At 34.7% G+C, this 14,982-nt stretch overlaps 1 protein-coding gene across 6 annotated transcripts in view; it reads right to left on the reverse strand.

Annotated features, from left to right (window-relative positions):
* The window catches only part of CSPP1 (centrosome and spindle pole associated protein 1), a 114,445-nt gene that overhangs the window by 50,512 nt on the left and 48,951 nt on the right, over nucleotides 1-14,982 (reverse strand). For all 6 annotated transcript variants that reach the window (XM_029222434.1, XM_029222435.1, XM_029222438.1 and 3 more), the window contains one exon: nucleotides 1,208-1,337. In XM_029222434.1, the coding sequence (XP_029078267.1) occupies nucleotides 1,208-1,337 (130 nt within the window). The remainder of the gene's footprint in view (nucleotides 1-1,207; nucleotides 1,338-14,982) is intronic.

Raw genomic sequence — 14,982 nt, forward strand, 5'->3', positions numbered from 1 at the left:
TATGAGTATTCCCCTCAAAAAACCCATACATCTAAAACAGTTACTCTTTTATTTTTTTAAGCTATTAATTTATTATTATTTATTTATTTTTGGCTGCGTTGGGTCTTTGTTACTGCGCAAGGGCTTTCTCTAGTTGCGATGAGCGGGTGCTACTCTTCGTTGCGGTGCACAGGCTTCTTCTCATTGCAGTGGCTTCTCTTGTTGCAGAGCACGGGCTCTAGGTGCACAGGCTTCATGAGTTGTGGCACGCGGGCTCAGTAGTTGTGGCTCGCGGGCTGTAGAGTGCAAGCTCAGTAGTTGTGATGCACGGGCTTAGTTGCTCCACGGCATGTGGGATCTTCCTGGACCAGGGCTCAAACCCGTGTGCCCAGCATTGGCAGGTGGATTCTTAACCACTGCGCCACCAGGGAAGTCCCTGATACAGTTACTCTTAAGTAAACTCTCTCCAAACATTACAAACCACAACAGAACATTATCCTCCTCCCTAAGCATTCTACCTCTTTTTTCCCTACCATCAGTTCACAGCCTCATTATTCTCTCAGATTACAACACTCAGAATCATCTTCAAGCCCTCTGTTCTTTCCTCACTCCCTAAATCTAAGCCCTACCAATGGAACCCCAGAATTGTCTCTTGGATGCCCTCCCATCTTCCCCACCTGGTTCAGGGCCTTGTTACCTCCTGGCTAGACTACCTCAATAGTTTACTAAAAGGTTTCTCTGCCACATCTCTTTCCCAACCATCCATATCAGAACCAGGTATCTTCCTGAAAGCCACATCTACTCATATCAACTATTTCTTTCACTCTTTGGTTTAAAATGTCCTCCCTTTGGCTACCGATAACAAGATGAAACTGAAAACCCCTTATTAGCCATCCTTCACAATCCAGCACAATCTAACACTCCAGCCCCTTCTCCTACATCAATTCCATTCACTGAATACACCAGGAATTTCACATTTATTCACTGTATAACATGCAACTCAAATATCATCAACCATGTGAAGCCCTCCTAACAGCCCAGGCAATTATTCTCCCTATCCCATGCATTCCAGTCTACCTACATCAAACCTTATCACACTGAATTATAAATAAATGGAATTTGTTCTCCTCTGCCACACTCTGAGTTTTAACAGACCACTGTACTAACACATAAGATGTTTAACATTAGATGAATGAACAAACGAATGAATAAAAAAATGAATGAATACCTGCTGCTGCAAAGCTTCTTGGTAAGACTGAAGTGACTGTTTTGAAGGCTTTGGTTTACCTTCAAAAAACAATCCTGAATTTATTGCTCGATCACTTGTAATTTTCAGTTCATTCTGTCCAACCGTACTCCTATATCAAATACACAATAATCCAGATTCATTTATAACAAAACAAGAAGAAAATGCAACACGCCTTTGAAAGAGCATGGCATTTAAGTACATTTAAAATAGGAAAAGAATTTCCCTATAGTTCAAAGAGAAATCCTTAAGTAAATAACCCCATCTCTGCTTTCACAATTAATGGAACTTTCAAATCTACTGAATCTATTTCTTGACCTAGGTGGCAGTTACATGCAAGTAAAACTTTCACATACAAGTAAAAACAGTTTGTGATAATTCATCAAGCAATATACATATTACTTACGCACTTTTCTGAATGCAGTGGAAGTCCCTCTAGTAATATCATAACTAATGACTTACTCAATAAATTTGCTCCAAAATAAAGTATTGAAAATAACTTCCTAGCCATTTCAAGAATAAAACAATATAAATACAGTAAAGAGTCTGACTATCCCAAATAAATTTAAAATTTTAAAAAACTTACAAGGAATCAATAAAGAATTTTTAACATATTACAGTAATATAAACCTCAAGGAATAAAGTACTATTTGTTTATAATACATGTTAAAATACAGGAATATAGCCACTTTGAAGAAAACATTATATTTAAATATCTTTATTATAAAAGATAAACTCAAATATTATTTTAAAAATAAAACTGTATTAATAAAAAAGAGACTACAAAAGGCTCCTATCTCCGAAAACAACATCATCACCTTTTTTTTTTTTTTGCTGGCAAAAATAAAATGTGTGCTTTATTGTTTTGGGGATTTTTTTAAATATATTTTTTATTTTTTATACAATTTTAAAGGTTACTTTCCATTTACAGTTATTAAAAAATATTGGCTATATTCCCCATGTTGTACAATATATCCTTGAGCTTATCTTACACCCAAAAGTTTGTCCCTCCCCATTGGTAACCACTGATTTGCTCTCTATATCTGTGAGTCTTCTTTTTTGTTATATTCACTAGTTTGTTGTATTTTTTAGATTCCACATATAAATGATATCATACAGTATTTGTCTTTCTCTGACTTATTTCACTTAGTATAATGCCCTCCAAGTTCATCCATGTTGCTGCAAATGGCAGAATTCTGTTCTTTTTTTTACGGCTGAGTAGTATTCCATTGTGTACATAAATCTCACCTTCTTTATCCACTCATCTGTTGATGGACATTTAGGTTGCTTCCATATCTTGGCAACTGTAAGTAATGCTGCTATGAACAATGGGGTGCATGTATCTTTTCGAATTAGTGTTTTTGTTTTTCTCAGATGTATACCCAGGAGTGGGGAGTAATACAGTAGTTCTATTTTTAGCTTTTTGAGAACTTCCATATTGCTTTCCACAGTGGCTGCACCAATTTACATTCCTACCAACAATGTACCAGGGTTCCCTTTTCTCCACATCCTCACCAACATTTGCTAGTTGTGTTCTTTTTGATGACCATCCTGACAGGAGTGAGGTGATATCTCATTGTGGCTTTAATTTGCATTTCTCTGATGCTTAGCGATGTTAAGCCTCTTTTCATTTGCCTGTTGGCCCTGTGCACATCCTCTTTGGAGAAATGTCTATTCAGGTCTTCTGCCCATTTTTTAATCGGGTTGTTTGTTTTTTGGATGCTGAGTTGTATGAGCTGTTTATATATTTTGGATATTAACTCTTCATCGGTCATATCATTTGCAAATATTTTCTCCCATTCAGTAGCCTGTCTTTTCCTTTTGTCGATGGTTTACTTTGCTGTGCAAAAGCTTTTAAGTTTAATTAAGTTCCATTTATTTATTTTTTGCTTTTATTTCCTTTGCTTTAGGAAATGGATCAAAAAAACGTTGCTACAATTTATGTCAAAGAGTGTTCTATGTTTTCTTTGAGGAGTTTTATGGTTTCTGGTCTTACATTTAGGTCTTTAATCTACTGTGAGTTTATTTTTGTATATGGTGTTAGAGGACATTCTAGTATATGCCTAGCAGTGGAACTGCAGTGTTGTATGGTAAGTAGACATTTAACATTTTAAGAAATTACCATTTCCTGCAACTGCTTTTTATATACTAATTTTGTGTTCATCAATTCTGCTAACACTCCTATTAATTCTATATTTTCTCTGTACATTCTTTTGCAAATAATATCAGTTTTCTCTCTTCTTTTCTAATCCTTGTACCTATCTTCCTTCCTTTCTTATTTTTGACCTTGCTACAATTATTGAGCCCTAAAAGTAATGATAATTACACTAGTCATTATTATCAATCCCAAAGAGTATTTTAAACATTTCACCATTAAGTAAAATATATGATGTAGGTTTTTCATGTTTATACTTTCTCAGTGTAAGCAGCTCTCCCTCTAATATACTGACATATTGAATTTTATTAATGCTTTCTCTGTATCTATTGAGATAACCATATAGCTTTCTTCTTTGTTCTCTTAATATGATGTATTACAGTAACTGATTTTACCATAATGTCAATATCTAACACCAATTAGCATTTAGTATATATCAGACATGGTTCTAGATGCTTTACATATTTTAATTCATTCAATCCTCAGAATAACCCTATGAGTTGATACCACTATTATCCCAATTAACAAACAAGAAATAAAACTTAAGAAACTTGCCTTAAGCTGATTAGTAAAACCTGGATTCAAACCAAGGCACTCTGCCTGCAGAGCCTACACTCTTAGTTGATATGAAATACTAAGTTTATTCATTCTACTTTCCAGAATAATTGCAATTTGGGATGAAATATCCTTTTCTACATTATGAGATTCAATTTTAGGATTCTCCTGTGAGTGAAACTAGCCTATAACTTCCTATTCTCATATTGGCCTTGTCAGGTTTGAGTATCAAGAGTATCATAGTCTCAGTAGCAGTATGAATTTGATACTCTGTATTAGTTTAAGATTAATTTTTTTCCTTGAATGTCTGGTGTAATTAACCAGTCCATCTAGATGCAGAGTTTATTTTGTGGGATGATTTGAAACTTGTGATCCCCAAATTTTAAAACAGTTTTGATATTATCAATGTTTTTTATTACTTATCAGTTTTATTAAGTTAAATTTTAATAGGAATTTTTCTTCACTTAAATTTCTAAATTCACTGTCATAAACTTGTTCATAATATATTTTTATTGTCTTTTTAAGGTTAACTACAACTAAAGTGACAATTTTTTTCATTCCTAATATTTCTTATTTATACCTTTCACTTTTGGTTTTTTCTTTTTTTCCTTGACCAACATCAGTAGAGAATTATCTATTTTAATAGTCTTTTCAAAGAACTTTAGATTCTGTTGATCCTCAGTATTATATATTTCTATTTCATTTATTTCTCTTCTTTATTATTTCTTTCCTTGCTTCTTTGGGTTTACTTTGCTATTCTTTTTCTCACTTTTTAAATGCCTGATAAATATTTTAATTTTCATCCTTTTTACATATTTCCTAATTTGTTCCCTGTTTTCTAATTTCCAATATATCAAGGGTTTGTTATTTTAAAAATTGATTTCTACTTTAAATGGTCCATAGGATATGAGTCTACCAAAATTTACTGAGACTTCCTTTAAGGACTAGGATGTGGTAAGTTTTATAAATATTCTTGTGAGATTAGTAAAAACAGATATTCTCAAGTTTGAGGTGAATTTCTATACATTTCCACTAAAATAAGCTTGTTAATTATGTTAAGTAAATTATTCTCTAACTTTATTATTTTCTGCTTTATCTAACACTTATATAAAGAAGTAATAAAGTCTCACATTAGGATACTATATTTGTCAACTTTTACCTGCAGTTCTTTAAATTTTTGCTTTATGAATTTTGAGATGATGTTTTCAGGTGCATAAAAATTTTTGTTATATTATCCTGCTAAAATGAACCTCTATTCTTTATAAATGGATCCTCTTTGTCCCAAACAAACCTTTATGACTGAAAAATCCATTTCATCTAATGTTACTATAGGTAAACAAATTTTAGTATAATTCATAGTCTCCTAGTATATCTGTACCCTTTTACTTTCAACTTTTCTCTACCACTTGCTCAAGTATATCTTATAAGTAACATGTACCTGGATTTTGCTTCTGCAACTAGTATGACAAGCTTTCTCTCTGACCTATATACTTTACCATTTACTAACATCAAATTTAATTTTGCCATTTAATTTGGACTTACAATCAGATTAAATAGGCTCCTTAAACCATTCAATGTTTCTTTTTGTTTTCTCTTTTTTTTGCCTCCTTTTGGATTTTCTTTTTCCTCTAGCACATTAGTAAGTTGCACCTTTTGTCCATATATTTTTAGTGGTTATCCTAGAAATATAACACCCATACATAACTTATCAAAGACTAAAGCTAATCGAAATCTTTACAATGCTCACAAATGATACAAAGATTTTTAAACACATTAACTCCATCTAACCCCATCCAAATTACATGCTATTCCTATTAATTACTCTTAATTTTACTTACTTTTAAACCCATTATAATTTTACCATACATAATATTTATTTAATTCCATCTACATATTTACCACATTTTTTTCTTTCTACTCTTTCATGTAACTCAGACCTCCCGTATGTGACCTTCCTTCTGCATTTAGAATTGTACTTACTAAGGGTCTGCTAGTGGCAAATTCAGCTGTTTCTCTTAAAATATTTTTATTTCAATCTCATTCATGAAAAATAACTTTGCTGAGTACAAAATCATCTTAACAAATTGACGGTATCTATAGTTATCTTCTGAATTCCTTCCTAGAGTTCACTTGAAAGTAATGTCTTTTCTTTCTGGCTGATTTTAAGTTCCTCTGTATTTCATTTATGTTCTGAAGTTTTACTATGATTGTGTTGGTATGGAATTCTTTTATTTCTCCTGTTTGAGAGGTATTAGGCTTCTAGAATCTATAGATTAGGACCTTTTATCAATTGTAGATAATTTTAAGATATCATCTCTTCAAATACTTCTTCCATCTCATTCTCTCTCTTTTTCTAGAATTCCAATTAGTTACACTTAAACCTTTATAGTGCCATAATTTTTACCCCCTTTTTCATATTTTCCATGTCTTTTTCTCCCCGTTCTGGCTGAATTTCTTCAGATCTACTAGTTCAGAGGTTCTCAAACTTTAGTGTACATCAGAATCACCAGGAAAGCTTATTGAACACAAGTTGTTGGGCCCCAGCATAGAGTTTCTGATTCATAGGTAGGATGGGGCCTGAGAGTTTGCATTTCCAACATGTTACCAAAATGCTGCTACTCTGGGAACCACATTTGAAAACCATTGCTCCAACTTATTAATTCTCATTTTGGGTATGTCAAATCTGCTATTAAGGCCCATCCATTGACTTACTACTCTCAATTATTTAAAATTTTTACTAAAATATCTAGTTAATTCTATTTCAAATCTGTTGGTCATTCTTCATAGTTTCTTATGCCCTGATATAAACATGATCAATATGACCATTTTATATTTTGCCTAACAATTCCTAATCTGAGGTCTCTGTCATTCTTTTTTTGCAAGCCCATTCCCACTTATGGTTTATATCCTTGTATATTTTGTCATTTCTGAATATGAACGTCACATTTTCCATGGAAAAGTATTGAAAGTCCCTAATCTTCACTTTCTATTTTACCAACTGCTTTGGGAATTTCCCTTTTTCTTACTCAGACACTGGTAGCTTCATTAATAATCTCTGTACTTTTTACCCTCCTCCGTTAAACAAATTTGTATCATCCTCCTATAATTCTGTCTCTCATCAATTTTCCAATCATTTTTGCTTAAAGAGTGATATTGCTTCCACATTTCAAGAAATATATTTCTGAAAGAGTACACAAAGAAAGCACATAAAACAAAGAGCAAAGATAACCACCATTCAAAACTAAAAATAAAGAAATGGAAAAAATACGTAAACTTATACACACTTTTCTCTTTTGTTCACTGAGTCATAGATTTTATTGATGGTATTGATGGTATACGACTAATAAAATCCCTAAAACCTTGCCCTGTTTATGGAGGCATGGGATGGGAATTGTGTCAAAGGTAAGAGGTTCTAAGTGTTGGGTAAAGTAGGAGCAATGATTCCCTAACAACTGAAGGCTCCTCTCAAGCTTCCTTTTCTCCTTTTTCCCTGGTGATCCAGGGCTCGTACTTCTTAGAAATTATGCAAAAGACTCAGAGATCCACATCTATACACATCATAGTCAACGTACCCAAAGACAAAGAAAGAATCTCAAAAGCAGCAAGAAAATAACTCATCACATACAAGGGATCTTCAATAAGATTAACAGCTCATCAGAAACCATGAAGGCAAGCAGGCAATGAGATGACATATTCAAAGTGCTAATAGAAAAAAAAAAAGTCAACCAAGAATTTTATATCCAGGAAAACTATGCCTCAAAACTAAAAGTGAAATTAGAACATTATTAAATAAAAATCAGAGAAGTCATCACTAATAGACCTGTCTTATACGAAATACTGAATGGAGCACTTCAGGTTGAAATAAAGAACACTCAACAGTAACTGGAGTAAACACAAAGAAATAAAGACCACCAGTAACAGTAACCACATAGGTAAAGATGAAAGATAATACAAATATGGGACTTCCCTGGTGGTGCAGTGGTTAAGAATCTGCCTGCCAATGCAAGGGACATGGGTTCGAGCCCTGGTCCAGGAAGATCCCACATGCCACAGAGCAACTAAGCCCGTGTGCCACAACTACTGAGCCCATGCTCTAGAGCCCACGAGCCACAACTACTGAGCCCATGTGCCACAACTACTGAAGCCCGCGTGCTTAGAGCCCATGTTCCGCAACAAGAGAAGCCACTGCAATGAGACGCTCATGCGCCACAATGAAGACTAGCTCTCGCTCGCCGCAACTAGAGAAAGCCCACACACAGCAACAAAGACCCAATGCAGCCAAAAATAAATAATAAATAAATAAAATTTTAAAAATAAATTTTTAAAAAAGATATTACAAATATGTTTTTATTTGTAACTGTATTCTTCTCTATCTGATTTAAAAGACAACTACATAAAGGAAGGAAGGAAGGGTTATAAAATTGTGTTGAGGAGCTTAAGTGTATAAAGATACACTTTGTCTGACAACAATGGCATCAAGAAGAAGGAAAGGTAGGGAGGGTGGGAGGGAGATGCAAGAGAGAGGGGATATGAGGATATATGTATATGTATAGCTGATTCACTTCATTATAAAGCAGAAACTAACACACCATTGTAAAGCAATTATACTCCAATAAAGATGTGAAAAAAAAAGATAAGGCTTGGAATGGAGTAGAATGAGCCAATTTTAAAAAAAAAAAAGGAAAGGAATGGCATTATATTAAAGAAAAATTTTTGTATACTACTGAAATTAAATTGGTGTTAATCTGAACTCAGTTCTTTTAAATTAAAATATTAATTTCAATCTGCAAGGAAACCACAAACAAAATAATACAAAAATTACACTAAAAGAAGCAAGAGAATTAAAATGGAATGCTATATTTAACATCAAAGAAAAGGAATTAATGGAGAACCAGAGAAACAAAAAAGACATAAAATATACTTTTAAGAGATACATATATAGCAAAATGGCTGACAGAGATCCTACCTTAACAGGAATTACATTAAATGTAAATACAAGCAAAAGCTAGCAGAATTGAAGGGGTGGGAGGTAGGACGCAAATGTATGCTGTCTACATAGAGACACACTTTAGATTCAAAGACTACACTGAGGTTAAAACACAGAAAATTATATATCATGCAAACAGCAACTGAAAAGAACAAGAGTAGCAGTACTGTTAACAGACAAAATATATTTTAAGTCAAAAATTGTTACTAGAGACAAAGAAAGGATCTTTTATACCAATAAAGGGGTCAACTGATCAGTAAGACATAACAATTATAACCATATATGTACATAACTACAGACTCAAAACACAGGAAACAAAAACAGACAGAACTGAAGACAGAAATAAATAAATCAAAAATAATAACTGAAGACTTCAATACACTACTTCTAATAATAGAAAAACTGCACAAAAGCTCAACAAGGAAACAGAAAATAAAAAACACTATAAACCAGCTAGATCTAAGTCACATTGATAAAACTACCTGCCCCAAAACAGTATAACACACATTCTTCTCAAGCACATATGAAATATTCTCTAGCACAGACCACAGGTTAGGTCATGAAATAAGCCTCAATAAATTTAAAAGGATTGAAATAATACAAAATATGTTCTCTAACCGCCATGGAATTATATTAAAAATGAGTAGCAAAAGGAAATTTGGGAAATTCACAATTGTGTGGAAATTAAACAATATACCCCAAACTAACCAATGGATCAATGAACAAATCAAATGAGAAACTGAAAAATACTTTGAGATGAATAAAAATGAAAACACAATGTATAAAATTTAAGGACTGAAGCTAAAACAGTAATAAAAAGAAAATTTATAGTTGTAGTGTGTATATATTTAAAAAGAATACACTATATTTAAATAACCTAAACTTCCACCTTCAAAAACTAGAAAATATAAGAGCAAACTGAACCCAAAGTAAACAGAAAGAAGGAAATAAAAAGATTAGAGGAGAGGGCTTCTCTGGTGGCACAGTGGTTGAGAGTCCGCCTGCCAATGCAGGGGACACGGGTTCGTGCCCCAGTCCGGGAAGATCCCACATGCCGCGGAGCGGCTAGGCCCGTGAGTCATGGCCACTGAGCCTGCGCGTCCGGAGCCTGTGCTCCGCAATGGGAGAGGCCACAACAGTGAGAGGCCCACGTACCGCAAAAAAAAAGATTAGAGGAGAAATAAATGGAGACCAGAAGCACAACAGAGAAAATCAACTAAACCAATAGCTGATCCTTTGACAAGATCAACAAGATTGATAAATGTTTAGCCAGAATGAAAATAAGAAGACTAAAATTACTGAAATAAAAAAATAAAAGAAACATCACTACTGACTTTATTAAAATGAAAAAGATTGTAAGGGAATACTATGAAGAACTGTATGCCAACACATTAGATTATCTTGATGAAATGGGCAAATTCTAGAAAGACACAAACTACCAGAACCGATGCAAAAACAATATATGAAATTAACCAATAACAAGGAAAGAGATTAAATTAGTAATCAAAAAATTACCCATAAAGAAAAGATGAGGATCAACTGGCTTCCTGGTGAATTCTACCACACTGAAAGAAGAATTAGCAACAATCCTTCACACACTCTCCAAAGTAATAGAAAATGGAAGAATGCATCCAACTAATTCTATTAGGCTAGTATCATCCTGATACCAAAATCAAACAGACATCAAAAGAAAACAAAAACCAAAGACCAGTAACACTCATGAATACAGAGATAAAAATCCTCAACAAAAAATTAGTAAACTGAAAAATCTAGCAAGATATGTAAAGGATTATACTCCATGACCATGTGAGATTTATCACAGGAATACAAGGTTGATTTAATATACCTGAAACCAATAAATATACTACATCACATTAACAGAATAAAGAACAAAAACCACAGGATCATCTCAACAGATGCAGAAAAAGCATTTCGCAAAATTCAACTTCCAAGTTAGTAAAATTTTGAAAGAATACGCTAAATACCCCTTCTTGATAAAAATAATCAACAAAGAATACAAAGGAACTTCCTCAAGCTAATAAAAGCAATTATGAAAAACCTGCAACTAACATCATACTTAATGGTTAAAGACTGAATGCCTTCCACCTAAGAACAGAATAAGACAAAAATGCCCACTCTCATAATATCTATTCAACATCGTACTGGCAGCCCTAGGCAGGGCAATTAAGCAAGAAAAAGAAATAAAAAGCATTAGATTGAAAAGGAAGAAGTAACCTCTTATTAACTGATGTCATAATCATATACACAGAGAACTTCCCTGGTGGCTCAGTGGTTAAGAATCCACCTGCCAGTGCAGGGCACACAGGTTCGAGCCCTGGTCTGGGAAGATCCCACATGCCGCAGAGCAACTAAGCCTGGGTGCCACAACTACTGAGCCTGTGCTCTCGAGCCCGCGACCCACAACTACTGAAGCTTGTGAGCCTGGAGCCCGTGTTCCACAAGAAGAGAAGCCACCGCAATGAGAAAGCCATGCACTGCAACAAAGAGTAGCCCCTGCTCACCATGACTAGAGAAAGCCCACACACAGCAATGAAAACCCAACACAGCCAAAAATAAATAAATAAATTTATTTTTAAAAAATCATATATACAGAAAAATGCAAAAAAATGCACTAAAAACAGTAATAATTAAAAGAGTTCAGCAAAACTGCAGGATACAAGATCAATATACAAATTTCTATTGTATTTCTATAAACTAGCAATGAATAATATAAAAATGAAATTAAGGAAAGACCATTCACAACACCATCAAAAAGTATTAAATACTTTAGAATAAATTAAACAAGAGTTAAACAGTCTAAAAACCACAAAATACTGTTGAAAGAAATTTAAAAACCCCAAATAAATTAAGACATCCATGTTCATGGATTGGAGATTTAATATAGTTAAGATGTAAGACTAAATCACAAAGAAATAGAAAATCTGAATAAACCTATAACTAATAAGGAGATTGAATCCCTAATCAAAAATCTCCTGAGAGAGTAAAGCCCTGGACCTAATGCCTTCAATGATGAATTCTACCTAACATTTAAAGAAAAACACTAGTCCTTCTCCAATTTTTCCAAAAACATGAAGAGGAGGAAACACATCCTAACTCATTCTAGGAGGCCAGCATATCCCTGATTTCAAAACTAGACAAAAACATTACAAGAAAAGAAAACTATAGACCAGTATCCCTTATGACCACAGATGTAAAAATCCCCAACAAAATACTAGCAAGCCAAATATATCAGCATATTAAAAGGATTAAATACCACGGCCAAATGGGATTTACTCCTGGGATATAAGGATGGTTCAACATATAAAAATTGATCAGTATAATAGACAATATTAACAGAATGATGGGGAGAAAAAACACACGACCATCTCAATTGATAAAGAAAAAGCGTTTAACAGAATTTAACAACAACCTTTCATGATAAACACACTCAACAAACTAGAATTAGAAGGGAACCACCTCAACATAATAAATACCACATATGAAAAATCCAAAGTGAACATCAGGCTCAATGGTGAAAGACTAAAAGCTTTTCCTCTAAGATCAGGAACAAGGCAAAGGTGCCTGCTTTCACCCTTTCTATTCAACATAGTACTGGAACTATTAGGCAAGAGAAAAATTTTTAAATCAGCCAAATTGGGCTTCCCTAGTGGCGCAGTGATTAAGAATCCACCCGCCAATGCAGGGGACACTGGTTCAAGCCCTGGTCCGGGAAGATCCCACATGCCGTGGAGCAGCTAAGCCCGTGCACCACAACTACTAAGGCTGCGCTCTAGAGCCCAAGAGCCACAACTACTGAAGCCCGCGTGCCTAGAGCCTGTGCTCCACAACAAGAGAAGTGACCGCAATGAGAAGCCCGCACACCTCAATGAAGAGTAGACCCCCCTCACCGCAACTAGAGAAAACCTGCGTGCAGCAACGAAGACCCAATACAGTCAAAAATAAATAAATAAATTTATATTTTAAAAAAGCAACCGAATTGGAAAGGAAGAGGTAAAATTATCTCTGTTTGCAGATGATATGATATTATATGCAGAAAACCCTAACAATTACACACACACACACACACACACACACACACAACTGTTAGTAAAATGAATTCAGCAAAGTACCAGAACACAAAGTCAACACAAAAAAATCAGTTGAATGTCTATACACAAACAATAAACAATCTGAAAAGGAAATTACAAAAACAGTTCTATTTACAATAGCATCAAAAAAACCCAGACTACACAGGATTTAACTTAACCAAAGTGGTGAATGACTTGTACGGTGAAAATCACAAAACATTGCTGAAAGAAATTAAAGACATAAACAAATGGAAACACATCCCCTGTTCATGGATTGGAAAACTTAATACTGTTAAAATGTCAAAACTACCCAAAGTGATCTAGAGATTCAATGCAAGCCCTATTAAAATCCCAGTGACCGGGCTTCCCTGGTGGCGCAGTGGTTGAGAGTCCGCCTGCCGATGCAGGGGATGCGGATTCGTGCCCCGGTCCGGGAGGATCCCACATGCCGCAGAGCAGCTGGGCCTGTGAGCCATGACTGCTGAGCCTGCGCGTCCGGAGCCTGTGCTCCACAGTGGGAGAGGCCACAACAGTGAGAGGCCCGCATACCGCAAAAAAAAAAAAAATCCCAGTGACCTTTTCTGCAGAAATAGAAAAACCCTTCCCCAAATTTATATGGAATCTCAAGAGACCTCAAATAGCTAAAACAATTTTGAAAAGAACAAGCTAGAGGACTCCCACTTCTTGATTTCAAAACTTACTACGGAGCTACAGTAATCAAAACAGCATGGCACTGGCATATAGACAGACACATAGACCAACTGCACAGAACAGAAAACCCAGAAATAAATTCACACATATAAAGTCAAATGATTTTTGACAAAGGTGCCAAGACCATACAATGGGGAAAGAACAGTCTTTTCAACAAATGGTGCTGGGAAAATGATATCCACATGCAAAGGATGAAGTTGCACCCTTATTTAACACTGTACACAAAAGGTAACTCAAAATCACAATCCTCAATGTAAAACCTCATAACTATAAAACTCTTAGAAGAAAACACAGGGCAAAAGCTTCACAACATTAGATTTGGCAATGATTTCTTAGATATGACACTAAATACAGACAAGGCAACAAAAGAAAAAATAGACAAACTGGACTTCATGAAAATTAAAAATGTGTGTGCATCTATAGTACTGCTAGATAGTGTCAATGGTGTAAAAAGATAATACACAGAATGGCGGAAAGTATTTGCAAATCATATATCTGATAAGGGATTAATATCCAGAGTATATAGAGAACTCTTAAAACATAACAACAAAAAAATAAAGTAACCAATTCAAAAATGAGAGAAGGATTTGAAAAGACATTCTCCAAAGATAGACAAATGGCCAAAAAGCAGATGAAAAGACACTCAACATCAGTAATCATAGAGAAATGCAAACAAGACCACAATGAGATCCACCTGACCCGCCTTAGGATGGCTACTAGCAAAAAAACAGAAACTAGTAAGTGTTGGTGAGAATGTGGAGAAGCTGGAACCCTTGTGCACAGTTGGTGGGAATATAAAATGGTACAGCTGCTGTGGAAAACAGTACAGTGGTTCTTCAAAAAATTAAAAATAGAATTACCATATGATCCAGCAATTCCACTTCTGAGTATATACTTAAAAGAATTGAAAGCAGAGTCTCAAAGAGATAACTTGTATACCCACATTCACAGTTGCCCATTCACAATACCTAAAATGTGGAAGTAGCCCAAGTATTCATTGGTGGATGAATGGATAAACAAAATATGGTATATACATACAATCAAATATTATTCAGCCTTATAAAAGAAATTCTGGGAAGTAAGATCCTGCAAGCTGTGTGGGGGTAAAAAAAAAAAAAGGAAGGAAGGAAATTTTGACTTAGGTCACAACATGGATGAACCTCAAGAACATTATGGTAAGTTAAAAAAGCCAGTGCTTCCCTGGTGGCGCAGTGGTTGAGAGTCCGCCTGCCGATGCAAGGGACACGGGTTCGTGCCCCGG

Source organism: Monodon monoceros, unplaced genomic scaffold (assembly GCF_005190385.1).
Source record: "Monodon monoceros isolate NGI ecotype Baffin Bay Population unplaced genomic scaffold, NGI_Narwhal_1 Super_Scaffold_14, whole genome shotgun sequence".
Taxonomy (NCBI): Eukaryota; Metazoa; Chordata; class Mammalia; order Artiodactyla; family Monodontidae; genus Monodon; species Monodon monoceros.